This window comes from Carassius auratus, unplaced genomic scaffold (genome assembly GCF_003368295.1).
Source record: "Carassius auratus strain Wakin unplaced genomic scaffold, ASM336829v1 scaf_tig00216989, whole genome shotgun sequence".
In the NCBI taxonomy this organism is placed as follows: domain Eukaryota; kingdom Metazoa; phylum Chordata; class Actinopteri; order Cypriniformes; family Cyprinidae; genus Carassius; species Carassius auratus.
The window spans coordinates 32,312-45,959 of record NW_020528838.1 but is presented as its reverse complement, the minus strand read 5'-3'; the positions used below and the strand labels follow the sequence as shown (position 1 = coordinate 45,959).

The window sequence follows — 13,648 nt, the reverse complement described above, 5'->3', positions numbered from 1 at the left end:
GCTTATTCTTCAAGCGGAATAAATGTTTTCTTACACGTTAATTGGTTTGAGGGGTGAAATATGTTGATGATTTGTTTTTTTCGAAATTTACTTGCAATGAGTAGCTTTTAACACTTTTATTTTGAAAATACGGACTATTCGTCATAGAATTCTGAAATAGTTTCTATCCAGTCAGCGTCTCTGGTACTACTCTGCATAGACAACCAATCCCTCACATCCATACGGTTTCTATGCGAGCATATACAGCTTTCCAGAAGCCTTCAGATTTTTTTAACTAGGTTGTCTCGATGCAAATATTCTGCAAGAAGAAGCTTTAGGAGTGAGAGAGAAATAAACAATGCCGAGAGGGAAAATGGAGTTGGTAAGATCTGAGTTAATGTTGTTGAACGATGTCATGACGCTTGTGAAACAGTTTTGTTTAGAACAGATTCTGGTGTTTTGATGCTGAGTTGACATGGTATTTACAAATGACAATACTGTTATCAAGTTAACGTTAAGTGGTTAAATAGTTACACGACAGAACATTAAGTCACATTTCTTTATGAACGAGCATAGGATGGATCTATGCTGCATTAATTAAAAAGTCAGATGTGAATAGAAAATTAAATGTGAGATTTCTTGACATTACAAATGCAAACGAAAAAAAATGTCTCTACCTCCAGTGAAAAAACATAGTTCGCCCGAACAGGGACTTGAACCCTGGACCCTCAGATTAAAAGTCTGATGCTCTACCGACTGAGCTATCCGGGCTCTGTGCAGGCAAAATCGAAATGACATCAAAATCACTATTCATTTAATGTATTATTCTTTTAACTGCATTAAATTACTAATATAACCTCATACATCATTACGATCATTGCAAAGAAGTAATTTGCATGATATTGTCTGGACATAACAAGTGTTGTGCCTAAATCTGTGACCTACACCACTAAAAATTAGAGAAATCCGTTACTAGAGGTCGCTGTTCATTGCATGTCTGTGCGAGAAGAAAGCGTCGCGGCTGTTTGTTGAAGTTCCTTGATAATCGGTGCTGTGAAAGATTATCATTTATTTAAGCTGTCCGGGTGCTTGTTCTGTTCTTATAATTATATTTTTGTTAAGGTTTTACCTTTCTGATTGTTATTTGAATAATTAATAAAACATTCCAATCCATCTGGATGCCACTGATGTACATTATATACATTTAGATTAAGATTATTGTTATTATTATTATTATTATTATTGTTTTTTTTTTACATTTGTTTGTATTCTGTAATTCTCCTTTGGAATTTATGTTAAATTAAATGCATAAAATATAAATAAAAAACGTCTGTAATCAAATTCGCCTTTATTACAAATGCTTTTTTAATTTGCTCGGCATTTAATCTGTTTTTGAATGCAAAAGAGTAATCCTTTGAAACTTTAAAGTGTTAATTTGATTTTAGTATTGTGCTACATTAAATTTTGTGCATTTTGGGTGTTTTGCTGCTGTTTGGTGCACTGTCTGGTGATATGCATCCTAGGGTGTAAAATAGAAATGGTTAAACATTATTGAAATAAATTATAGCATAATGATCAACCTGTTCGAAAAGGGATAGGTAGAAGCCCTAGGCTTATCAAGTCCTTCCCCCAGTAACTACCCAAACCAGTTCACGATTTTAAATAATAATAAATAAAAAAAACTTAATTAAAATAATGTTTTTTCTTAACATAAAGATGAAGAAAAAAAGCATATACAAAAGCCATTATCAAGCAGCATTTATAACCATAATGAATCATCAGTCACCCTCTCCACTTCTATACTTAACAAAAATAAAACTTTTGTACCTTTTTTAAATTGCAACATATTTACACTTTGTTTGATCGAACTGCTCAGACCATTCCACAAAAGCACCCCACAAATCGATACAAATACACATACTTTTGAGTCCAGTCCTATGTTGACTCAAATTTAAATTCCCTCTCAAGGTGTAACCCCCAACCCTATCTGTAAATAACTGTTCTATGTTTCCAGGCAACTGTTTATTTATTGCTTTATAAATTAATTGAGCGGTCTTAAATTTAACGAGATACATATGTCATATCTATTTGGAATTATTTAGAGAGTGATTGGATAAAAGTACGGCCGTGACGTCAACATCAGCGTTTCTGCACTGCAGTATGCCTGTGTTTATCATAACATAAAAAAATTTATTTATATGTCTATGGTGTTTATTACGTCGTGATCACTGTTTGGATGCAGTATATGCATACTCAGGCTTGTTTGTTAGCCAATTAGCCTATACAATGTTAACCAGTCCAAATTTTGTCCTCCCGCCCCAAGCCAATTTTCCCCGCACATAAAAACCTGGCAACACTGCTTGCCGCCTTTTTTATATCGATAACTGCCAGAAGTTGGATTGATCTATTTTTATTGGACTGTCAGATAATCCAAACGGTTTTAGAGTGAAAACATGATTTCAATACTTAAAGTGACAACTATTTGTGTGTGAAGTATAGCCTACATACTGTATATTTATGATTTTAAGATATTAAGATATTGATTTTGGATATTTATATTTAGTTTTAATATTTTTTTTTGCTCATATATTTTTTTAATTATAATTTAATAATAATTTTGTGTTTTCTCTTGCAGTCAAAGACGGATATCTTGATGGAGAATGGTGCTGACTGTCCAGGTAAGGGCATAGTATAATATCTGTTACATGTCATATTGAATTACTGCATCACAGCTTGCTGTACAGTTGTACACATGCCAGTGCTGTGTATTTTAGTGTTTTTTGATTCACCTTCAGCAGACGCTCAACCCACATTGATGTGCAGTCTAAAATTATATTCACAATTTCGCTCTCGATTTATTTTTTTCTGTGGAAAACCAAATTTTATACCACTCAAAGTGAAAGGAAAAGGAGCTTGATGTAGATACTGTGTAATCTTTTTACACATTGCCAGTAATGAAATCCTGAAAAACAGCAGTAAATAATGTTGCTGTGAAATGCATACAGGATTTCTACAGGCCCTTTTGATAGACAGAGACACTGAGGAAAATGGGGGTTTGGCAGGACAGTTTTTTGAGGGAGACATTAAATGGTTGAAGACCTAGATTAGTAAGTAATTTGTTTCTTGGTTTATCCCACAAGCAAATTGCTTTTGTATGCTGCCCTGTGGGAATGCAGAAGATAATCTAGTTAAAGTGGCATGCTTTGTGTGATGAAATATTCCACCATTAAATCTTGCTCAGAGCAAATGGTGAATTAAATTGCCCCTCTTTTGCATTTCATGTGATTACTAAATTAGTGATGGTCGGGAGGAGAGGGTTGCTGGTGGTGACGTGGGAGTCTTGACTAGACTCAGTAGTGAAATGCTTTGACAGGCTCATCGTACACAAAAGAGGCCACTTAAGGCTTCAGTGCTACCATGGTGTTCACAATACTGCTGCCACTTGCCTAGCCCACTCAGCCACTTGCCACTGTCCTTTTCTTTATCTCAATCTCTTTCGTCTCTTTTCACTAGCGAAATAAGTAGAGAAATGGGGGAAAGGTCACACAGCTAGCTATCTTCTAATTACGATTTATTTCTAGTGCCTCTATTTTTATCACAGAGGCATGAAAGCTTCCGGATGTGAGATGTTGTTGATTCAGAAATACCTTCCACAATGGTAACTGATGGATATTTAATAACAGATGTTTATTTTGGGCCATTTTTTTGTTTTGTTTATGCAAGGCATTGCCGCCTTGAGCGCCACAGGTTAATGTGACAGAGCAAAGACCAGGGCTTTGAATAGCTGGAGCAGTTTTAGTTTATAGATTAATAACTTGTTTGCATTTGTCTGAAGCATTTTTATAGGAATTCTTATAGGTATTTTTAGTTTTTAGTGTGGTAGAAACTCATATGCAGGTAAATACCATTTTGTGGTGACCATTAAGAAGTGCTAAATTATTTACATTTTAGTGTGGCACATATTTCCTGCTATTCTTGTCTTTATATGTCAATTTATATTAATTTATTATTAACCAATTAACTGACATGAAAGTACTTATCAGTAAATTTAGTTGAATCTGTACATAATTTGAATTTGCCATAAATAGCCAGCATTTGTTGAGAATGCTAGATGAAAACTCTGAAAATGTCAAAGCCCTATATATCGAACTGCAAAGATTCATGCAAATGTAAACATGGGCTCTTCCCAGGCTTTGTATGACAAATATTTGATTTAGAGATGTTCCGATACCCTTTTTCTCTTCCCGATACCGATTCCGATACCTGGGCTCAGGGTATCGGCCGATACCGAGTACTGATCCGATACCTGGGTGTGTATCTGTATATACAGCTGTATATACTACTAGCCCTGTGTAAATTGCTAGAATTTTTTTTATGGTGTGCTTCAGACAGATCCCTCAATAAAACATGAACAAATACATGGTGAACTACTGTATTTATTACAGTATTTTTATTATCTAACATGAATTTGACAGTATTATTTATTTTCTTATGCAAAAAAGAACTTCAAATGCAGCCAAAAATCTAACACCGCAAACTAAAAAAGGTATTTAAGTTTTACAATATAACTGTATAAAAAAACTGCAACAAATAAGTCTAGGAATATAAAAAAAGATCTATTAATCAGATAATCTCTAACAAGTAAAAAACAAGTAAAAAACAAGCAACCATCTAGGCATAATTATTATTATTATAGAGATGTATTATTATTACTGTAGGCTACAACAGTAGCTTTATATATTGTCAATTTACTCATGTAAACCAAACATTTATTTTAATGGGCTGCCATGAAGATCTTTGAGTGTCTGTGTTTATGATATGACAGTATTCTCAAATGAAACGGTAAATTCTCATGAAGTGACGGTTTATGCGTTCGTGTCCTAATGACACACAGCAGAGACTACAAAACAGCGAGCTCTCGCGCATCTGTGCCAGTCACCCACAGAGATGTAGATTTTGCGGGAGTAATATTTAAATAGTATTTTGCAGTTTAATATTCACAGACACTAGTATATATTCGGCTACTGTCTGGAGCCCTGCGTTTTGACTTACACGGAAGCGACTGAACGCAGTTGCCGGTACTGAATATACTCGAGAGTCTGTAACTACCGGTACTACAGAGACATACTGCTAACCACTGATCTATAATATAGTAGCGGCTTCACTGTGTTTTGGCAGTTTAGAATGTGATGAGTGATCCAGTCATATATAGATAAGGGCTGCTAACGCGTTTTCATTTCTTCTTCGCTGCTCTAAACAGGGGTTGCTTGTGGCAACACAGCACAACTTCCTGTGTTTTCAATGCATTTTGAGCAGCGAAGAAGAACCGTGCAGCGGTTAGGCAAAGCTTGCGGTCATAACTAGGTCTTTTTTAAGAAAATGGTATCGGATCGGTATATGGGTTCATGTACTCGCCGATGCCGATGCCAGAATTTGTTGTGGTATCGGAGATATTTCCGATACTAGTATCGGAATCGGAACAACTCTAATTTGATTATGATGGCAGTTGATTTGATAAGCTCAGACAAATGCTTGGCTAACCAGAATGGCACAGTAGATTAGATCTTAAGGTGTAGATTTTGTCTTTGATTCTCCCAAAAACTCAAGCAGTCTTGTATTTCATCTTACACCCTGGGCTGGATGGCTCAGGGATAGTCCGAAGTGAAAAGGGAGGAAAGTGCACATCAAATCAGAGATGTCCATGATTTTGAAAAGGAGCTCTAGGCGAGAACACAGTTGCACATTTTGCTGTGTGTGTGTGTGTGTGTGTGTGTGTGTGTGTGTGTGTCTGTTCTGCTGAATGAGTCACGCAAAAGAGGAGAGAAGATTTGAGGATCAGAGGGAAGGGGAGGGTGGTGTGAAGATAACCAACTGAAAAAAATAAGAGCATAGAAAGACCCCAAGGTTGAAGTTGAAGATTGTAAAGAGGCAGAAATTAAGAAAGGTGTGGGAACTTGGGTATGACGCACAGCCCACCCAGTTGACAGTGAATGTCAGTCAGCCCTGATCTGGATTCCTGCACCAGCATTGTTTAAAGGCAGGAGGGAAACAGCGAGAGAGATGGGTTTTAAAGAGGTCTGCACAACTCTTCGTTGTTCACTTGTTGCCAAACATGCTGTCAGGGTTATATGTAAATATATGTTGTGGTTTTTTTTTTTTGTAAGAGAGTGTGAGGGTAATAAAAACTGAACTAGGTAGATGGATTGTGCATTTATCATATTTTTAGAATTTCATTCAAATATGTAGGTTATGTAATAGATTTTCGTGGCTATGTGATGATAACAGAAACAGATATCGCTTATGTAGTGTTTAAAATCTCTGTAGGCCAGAGTTTTCCTAATTCAATTCCAACATTTGACAGCACAAATGAAAGTCAACATGAAATGAAAATTTCCTCTTTTCTAATTTTTAAATGCATGTTATTGATCTTATCGTGAATAATTCATCCATACGTTTCATTGCCCGACATTTAAAATTTTCAGTCATTTAGATTATCTGATAATCCATCTCACATGGGTGTATGTCACAGCGCAGATTAAAAGATCTGTCACTACTTCTGTTATGTTGTGACTTCAAGAAAACGTGATTCAGTTTTAATTATTAAAGGTTCTTGCTAAGGCGAGCATTACTATTACTGTTGCTTAGGATAAGGGATTTTGAAAACATCGGTATATATCTCACACGTCACCATTTGTGCTCATGGTTTCCTCTAGAAGAGGTACAATTCTGTTTACTAACTTGTTTTTAGAAAACAGTCCTTTCTCACTTTTATCACTTGGTGTGAGATTCTCAAAGGACAGATTACAGCGTATGTTTTGGCATGACTCGAAGTGCAGTGGAGCCATCACATCTGTCTTTGGATCTCTTAATTAATTTATTCTTTTCCCAATAGAGGTGTATCCCCAAATTTCTTAGCCATCACTGTCAGCGTAGCCCACCCCTTTCCCCTCGCCAAAGTCCCTCTGTATGTTTGGTGTTTCGCGAGAATGCTCTCTAGAACTCCCCAGCCTACCTTTTTCATCTCTATAACAGCACTCAAAGAAAAAACGACTACCCTGCAGGCAAGAGGGAAAGATATTACTCCTTTAAACATAGTGCTTTCAGATGACTGCCATGTAAAGGAAGAGCAAGCACTTCAGACGAGAGCTTTGTAACTTAATAAATCCAGTATCCTTTTTCTCCCTTCTCCGAAAGGGGTCCCACTGGAGTGGTTTGTGTCTCTCATGGGGAGGAAGATGTCGGCAGAAGATCCATATGAGAAGACGAGGCAGATCTTCAGTGCATTTGATGTACACTGTACGTTCCTCCTCTCTTTCTCTATGCATGTTTAACACTGTTGCTTCAATACATTTGAGTTGATGGAAAATTAGGCTGGTGATATATCTGCTTGCAGACCGCATGATCTTTATTTTGTGGAAATAGTAAAGAATAGTGAATCAGTTGGAACACTTGTGCAGTCTTTTTGCACCTGTGCAAATTATTTTGGGATTGTCTTCTGTGCAAGTACAAGGCATATGCACTCTAAATGTGTGGTTTTAGCTGACACTTTTCAAGTGCAATGGAAAAAACTTTGCAAGTGTACTAAGGTGGTTATTAATATAATATGTCACATAAGTTTAGACCCCAGTTAGCCAAGGAGAACTAGAAGTAAACAACATTAGAGGCCTAGAATAACTGTGAACATAAATTCTGTGCAGTTCGCATTTATTGACCAAATTAGTTGTACAAAGACTTTGTGGTTTGCTGTGTTTACAGTTCCTGTTACTTAGCTGGTAGTGCGTGGTAGAACGTCTAGGGTTTCTATTCCAAAAAAAGAAACACATATTGGTGAAATTCATGAATGAATGACTTGAATGCAATGCAAGGTGCACTTGTCCCAGGGAAGATTTTTTATTTTATTTATTCTTCTTTAAACAAGGGTTGGTGCTTTTGTCAACTATTATATTTGATTGCAAATTTCTAATGTGTAGTTTACACATGATTGTGGTTTTGGGGATGGGTGGTGTTTTCTTATTATTACAGTAGAGGGCGCCCTGTGTCCTTTTTTTGGTCCACTGTGACTATCAAGCAATGGATATTCTCCCTTCTCCTGGTAGTTTTTTTTTTTATACTTTCATATCTGTGGAAAAAGAAATCAACCTTTTTTGGTGATTTAACTTATGGTTTTTAAACAGTTAATGCCTGATAGACTACAAAGTCAAATACAAAGGTCCCCTTCATCTTTAACTGCTGTTTCTGAAGTATTTTTCTTCCCTATATGAAGTTATGCTATGAAACTAAACGTTTTATGCTTCAAGGTTGGGTAGAAAGCAGTCAAATGGGTCTCGTGTGTCTCCATGGATCATTTCGCCCTCTCTGGAACTGTTTGTAGGATATTCTAATGAGAGTCAAATGTATAATTAACTAATTAGTTTTGTTACAGTATAATTTAACTGAGTATGTTAGGAGTGACCACAGGAGGAGGATTTCAGCTGACCTTGACTGAATCTGCTCAGAATGGTCAAGGGATCTTATTTCATTAACCCTGCTGGCCTGCCATTACAGAGGAAAACTGGTGTGTTTGAGCAGAATATTTATACATGTGAAGGCTGCCTCTTCAGCAGATGTTCGATGGACCCATTATTGCAGCGAAGCTGACTCTCATTCACTTTCTGTTTATCTCTTTGGTATCTCATTTGCTTTCACAGACTGCTTTGAAATATCTCAGACTTCCTGTGAGCCTCCCGATCAGGCTTTGGAACATTTTTACACCCTCCTAGGACCTAAAAACGTCTCCAGCAATAAGTAGTAGGCATTTAAAAAAAATACAGTTGGCTTTTAATTAGAATTGTGAATGTTAATGAACCATCAAATTCATCTCGAGGACCAAATTGCTGTGAGCGAGTTCACTCAACCCTTGTAGCAACCTGAAAATGAGCTAATTTTAGAACCGAGATTGGAAGTGTGATTTTGACTTACTCTTAACTCACCCATCAGCACTGACAAATGATAGTGCTATAAAATGCTCTTTGTATCAAATATGAATCTTTTTGAAAATGAAGCTGGCTTCTCATTAAACGGGTTTGAATGAACATGCACAGCTGGAAAGCTGAAGGACAGCTGTCAGGCAGGTGTTCTCCAGCAGAGCTTACATGCTGCAAAATGTCTTAATAATTTCAGCTGTTCCCAGATTTATTGTCTTTGTTCCTCTGCCAGGTAAGCTTAAACCCTCTGTCCTGGCTTTCTCTGCCTGATGTATCTGTCAGACTGCCAACAGAGGCAAGTCCTCTCCTATCTGCGGCTGAACAGTTTGCGCTGGATGAGATGTTTGACTGTTTCATCTGCTCCATCACCCCCGTCCTCATCTTCAATGGGGACACGCTGGAAGCTAAAGCGCGCTGAAGTGCGTCGCTCCCATTCAGAGCTGAAGTGGCAGCCTGCCCGGTGACAGAGCATGCTCGGTGCAGTTGGAAACCCTCCCGTTCTCACCGGGTGTGAAAGTGAGCTGAGCTCCCTGCCGATTCCTACTCAGGCTTTGTCATCAAAACAATCGTTTTCTTCTGCATTCAGCAAATAAATCATGCAATTATACACCTTTCTAACACTTCAGATTCTTTTACATATGAGATGTGTCATTTTTCAAGTTTTGCACAGATCTTGTGGTTCCCGCAGGTGTTCGCTCTCATCCATGTTGTCATGGCTGTGGAGGGCAGTGTTTGGTTACGGTTGGTGAGCTGGTGTTGTCGGGTCTGGTGTGTTGACATGCATGTCACAGTGCTCCGAGACCCCCACCTCCACCCCACCATAATCCCCACGCTCAGTGCGCTGCTGTGCCTCTCATCAATTCAGCAGACACGCTAAACAGATTCCACTCTCAGCTCTGACTTTGGATGTGAGCGCTCTAAACTTCCTCAGGGGAGCCATTTCCTGCAAATCAAAGTCCTGCGTGCCAGCCGCTGAGAAGAAGGCACAACAAGCTGTTCCTTTGAGCTCTCAGGAAGAGGCTCCCGGAGACACTCTGAGATCTCAGCCGGTCTTACTTCTCCCTCTCACAACATCAGGCAAAAATCAAGTGGACTTAGGTATACTACTTTTTCCATGCTGTCTTGCACAGGGTGTGGAAGATTTTTAGAGTATATTTTTTTGACCATGAGTGTGATAGAAACATCTTTTTAAGTGCTCATATCACATGCACTTTTGTAGGGCTGGGCAATTTTATTGATTAATTAGAACTTTCCCCTTTTTTTCTTAGTTTTGAATAAAAATATGCAATAATAAAATTAGACACTTTGACGATATGCCAGTGGTAACAGTTAAGAAAAAACAAAAATGTAGAATCTATCTATAGTTTTAAGCGGCTATTCACACAGTTTTTTTTGAAAAAATAAAATAAAATTCCCAGGCAGTGGAATGAAAAAAAATGAAAGAATGTTATGAGAACTGAGTTGAACCTCTTTAGCACCGCATATTAAAATGCCATATAATGCATCAGATGCTACAAGAGACATGAGACGTCAGTGTAGCATGGAGTCAGAGACGTTCGGATCTAAATGCAGTAGTTTATTAAGAATGGTAAGACAGGCATAGTTCAGGTAACACCGTCACGTATGCAGGGGATATCCAAAATCAGAAACAGTACCAGGCAAAGGTTGGGGCAGGTGGCAGACAATCAAAGTCAGTATACACAATCCAAAGTAAAGAAAGGGAAGGAAAAAACACTAGGAAACCGCTCGGAAATGCCAGACTGAACTAATCAAGACTTCGCAATGTGAGTGTGGATGAGTGCAACCTTTATAGTGTCACTGATGGGAAACAGGTGAGGTTCAATAATGAGTTCCTCAGAACAGACAAACAATATCGTTGGAATCAATTTCAGACATTTTTTTTTCCAGCTAATGAATGATAAAAACATGACACTCAGTCAGATTCATTCTTGCTATAATCAACAATAATATGAGAATTCTTAGCGGCAGGCGAGCGAGCGCTTGGAATAAACAGACGTCTACTGGTGTGGATGCTAATATAGTTATCTTTATAGTTATCGTTCTTGGTGTGAATAGGCCAGGAGTAATTTTTGTAAAGAAATATTTAGCTTTTCTGAACATATATGATATGTTTAAAATGTTTGCAAAATATGTGCCTTCATATTTCATGGATATTTTATTCAAAGATATTTATCGTGTCATTTGTTTACATTTGCACCATGTTAACCAATTTTTGTGATGCACTTGGAACTTTTTTTCTTAACAAAGACAAAGTTACTTGAATAATCCGGTTAAACATAAAATCACTAAATCTTGAATTAGTCAAAATTTTCTAGGAAAACAATGTTTTATTTTTATTATATTGTCTGGTAAAACTCTGTTGTCTGCTAACAAGTTCTCACAGACTCAGAATCTTGCCTGTATGTGTGAAGCTCAGTGGACTGTACTGATGAAGGAAATTACATCTCGGACAAGGGAAGTGTACTTCTGGCTTTATCCACCAGCTTTTTAGTAGGTGGAATGAGCAAAGAAAGCTGATTATATTCCTTAAGATAAGCAAAAATAATTAGAGTGTGCTCTCAGGTATGCTTATCTCATCCTCTTTGCTTGATCTCTTGCAAGTGTGGCGCCCTAATAACACACCCGGTCCCATAATGAACAACTTTTCGATGTTTTAAAGTATTAGTCTTGTTAACACTTGCTCTGAATTTTTGTGCTCTGTACAGGTCATGCCTTCTTGAAGCTGGATGACTTCAAAAGCATTTTCAAGCGAGTTGCCCCTCATCTGCTGGAGAGGACTGTGTTAGAGGGTTTCTGGTAAGAGTTCAGGCCTCTGTAGATACATCATTCAGAGGGTTCTCTGATCTGAATCTCTCATGTCTCCATCATCTTCCTTCTTGATTTCCTTTTCTAAAGTACATTACAAGGGCAAATAGATCTAATTATGCCATGAATTTGAAGAAAGGGATTTTTGTGCTCATTGCTCAGAATAGGCCTCCCACTTCAACCTCAGCAACAAGCTGTGTGTTTGGCCAAAGCTTTGTAACTTGAACACCTCCAGTGTGAGTGAAAATATTTGATACAGTCCCATGTGAGAGCAGCACAGGAGTGTTGCAGTGTTGAGATCTGGCTGCTCATTAGGGTTAGAACAGTTCCTTTGTGCCATGCTCCCTGTGGAGTTTCTCAGCCCCTTTCCACTCCTGTTCAGACCCCATGGCTGCTCCACGTGTCTCTGTAGAGCTCATGTTCACCGTCTTGCTCAAAACCTCTCTGAACAGGTGGGATTACAAGTCTGTGCGTGCTGTGCATTCACACCCATTTCAAACAGTTATCACTAGACCCAGAGCTATCAGCGGATCCCAAAGCCAATAAGACATTTGACAATCTCCCACTAAGATCTCCACATTACTTAAATTCATACTATGATGTATCTAGAGGTTTCAGCTTGTCCCTGTGTTTGCAGTTATAGTGACACATTATTATCAGCCCTCAGCTGAGTCTCTCTTCTTGGTTTCTACTTCTTTTGAAGAGGTGACGTGGATACTGTACGCGGTTCTGAGACGGGGGCAATTAATCTCTTTCATCCTTTGTTTGAGGGCTCAAGAGCTCGGAGATGCGGCACACGTCTCCTTGTGCACAAACGTGTGTGTTTTGGACAGATTTAGTGCTTTGTTTGATGTGACTCATCCTCTGCAGTTGGCCACTGCTGTGAGTTGCAGCTTATGTTGAGAGAGACACGTTTGTCCTGCAAAGCTGGCAAATATAGAGACACCATCTCACACCACGCAAACCATGATCACTGACAGCAAAGATACTGCATCCCTCTGAACTTAAGCTCAGCTGACTTACTAGGAGTTGATAACCTCAGATCCTCAGTGAGTCAGTGTGTTTTGCTATGATTGCAATGACATGCCAGTACTGCATTGACAGAGTGACTTATGAGTGCAGGAGGCATTGTAGCATTTGTTTTTTTTTTTTATTAAATGCTGCAGTCGTGCCAGAACCAAAGCGCTAAGTAGTGTTTATGTCACGAGAAATATGTAGCATGACTTTAGACATTCGATTTGTATCTAGCGACGTCTCATTTGGCATTAGGACTGCAGCTATCAATTATTTTGATAATCAGCTAATATAATGATCTAATATTAATCTGCATTGTATGGAGGCCCAGTAGTGCACAACAAAACACAGCGAAATCTCTACCACACTACTAAATTGCCACAACACAACACGTAGGATTGATTTCATTGTGTTGTGTTAATTGTGTTGTGTTGCAGCTTGTCTCTGTTGTGCTAACTTAATTGTGTTGCGGTTTGTTTATAGTGTTTGACCGATATTTCACCAAAGCCGATATATCGGCTAGAGGTCGACCGATATTGGTTTTTGCTGATACCAGTAGCTAGGTTGGACCACACTGGCCGATACCGATTAATTAACCGATAGTTTTAAAATGGATACTGAACAAAAAGTAAAATAGTGCTTTATTTACACACACTCACAATTTTTTTTAAAAACAGTACTGAACCATACTAATAGTAGTAGTAGTAATAATTAAAGTGATAATAATAATAAAAATAATTTTAGTAATAGTAATTGTAAATGTTGAAATTACCACACTCCAATAGGGCTCTGTAAAATCTGTTGAATTTCAATTTTATTTATTTCCAGTACAGCTAAGTACATTCTACTGAAAAATAGACTTCAAA

The 13,648-nt window shown here is 38.0% G+C and overlaps 1 protein-coding gene and 1 non-coding gene across 4 annotated transcripts; one reads left to right on the top strand and one right to left on the bottom strand.

Annotated features, from left to right (window-relative positions):
* The first annotated feature begins 188 nt into the window (after positions 1–188).
* On the top strand, positions 189–13,399 carry LOC113099653 (EF-hand calcium-binding domain-containing protein 11-like). Of its 3 annotated transcripts, none has more exons than XM_026264544.1 (4): positions 189–361; positions 2,615–2,657; positions 7,174–7,275; positions 11,669–13,399. In XM_026264544.1, the coding sequence occupies exons 1-4, from the start codon at positions 338–340 to the stop codon at positions 11,761–11,763; spliced, it is 264 nt and encodes an 87-aa protein (XP_026120329.1). In that variant the 5' UTR covers positions 189–337; the 3' UTR covers positions 11,764–13,399. The 3 variants fall into 3 exon arrangements, with proteins under 3 accessions (XP_026120329.1, XP_026120326.1, XP_026120328.1); XM_026264541.1 differs by lacking the exon at positions 11,669–13,399 and adding an exon at positions 9,175–9,521; XM_026264543.1 differs by lacking the exons at positions 189–361; positions 2,615–2,657; positions 11,669–13,399 and adding exons at positions 5,453–6,054; positions 9,175–9,521.
* On the bottom strand, positions 678–750 carry trnak-uuu (transfer RNA lysine (anticodon UUU)). Its single transcript has one exon. It is a non-coding gene; the product is annotated as a tRNA-Lys (tRNA).
* Positions 13,400–13,648: the final 249 nt, after the last annotated feature.

Coding starts and splice junctions, on each gene's coding strand:
- LOC113099653 (XM_026264541.1), top strand. Junction 7,276..9,174: donor CAGTGCATTTGATGTACACT/GTACGTTCCTCC, acceptor TTCCTCTGCCAG/GTAAGCTTAAACCCTCTGTC.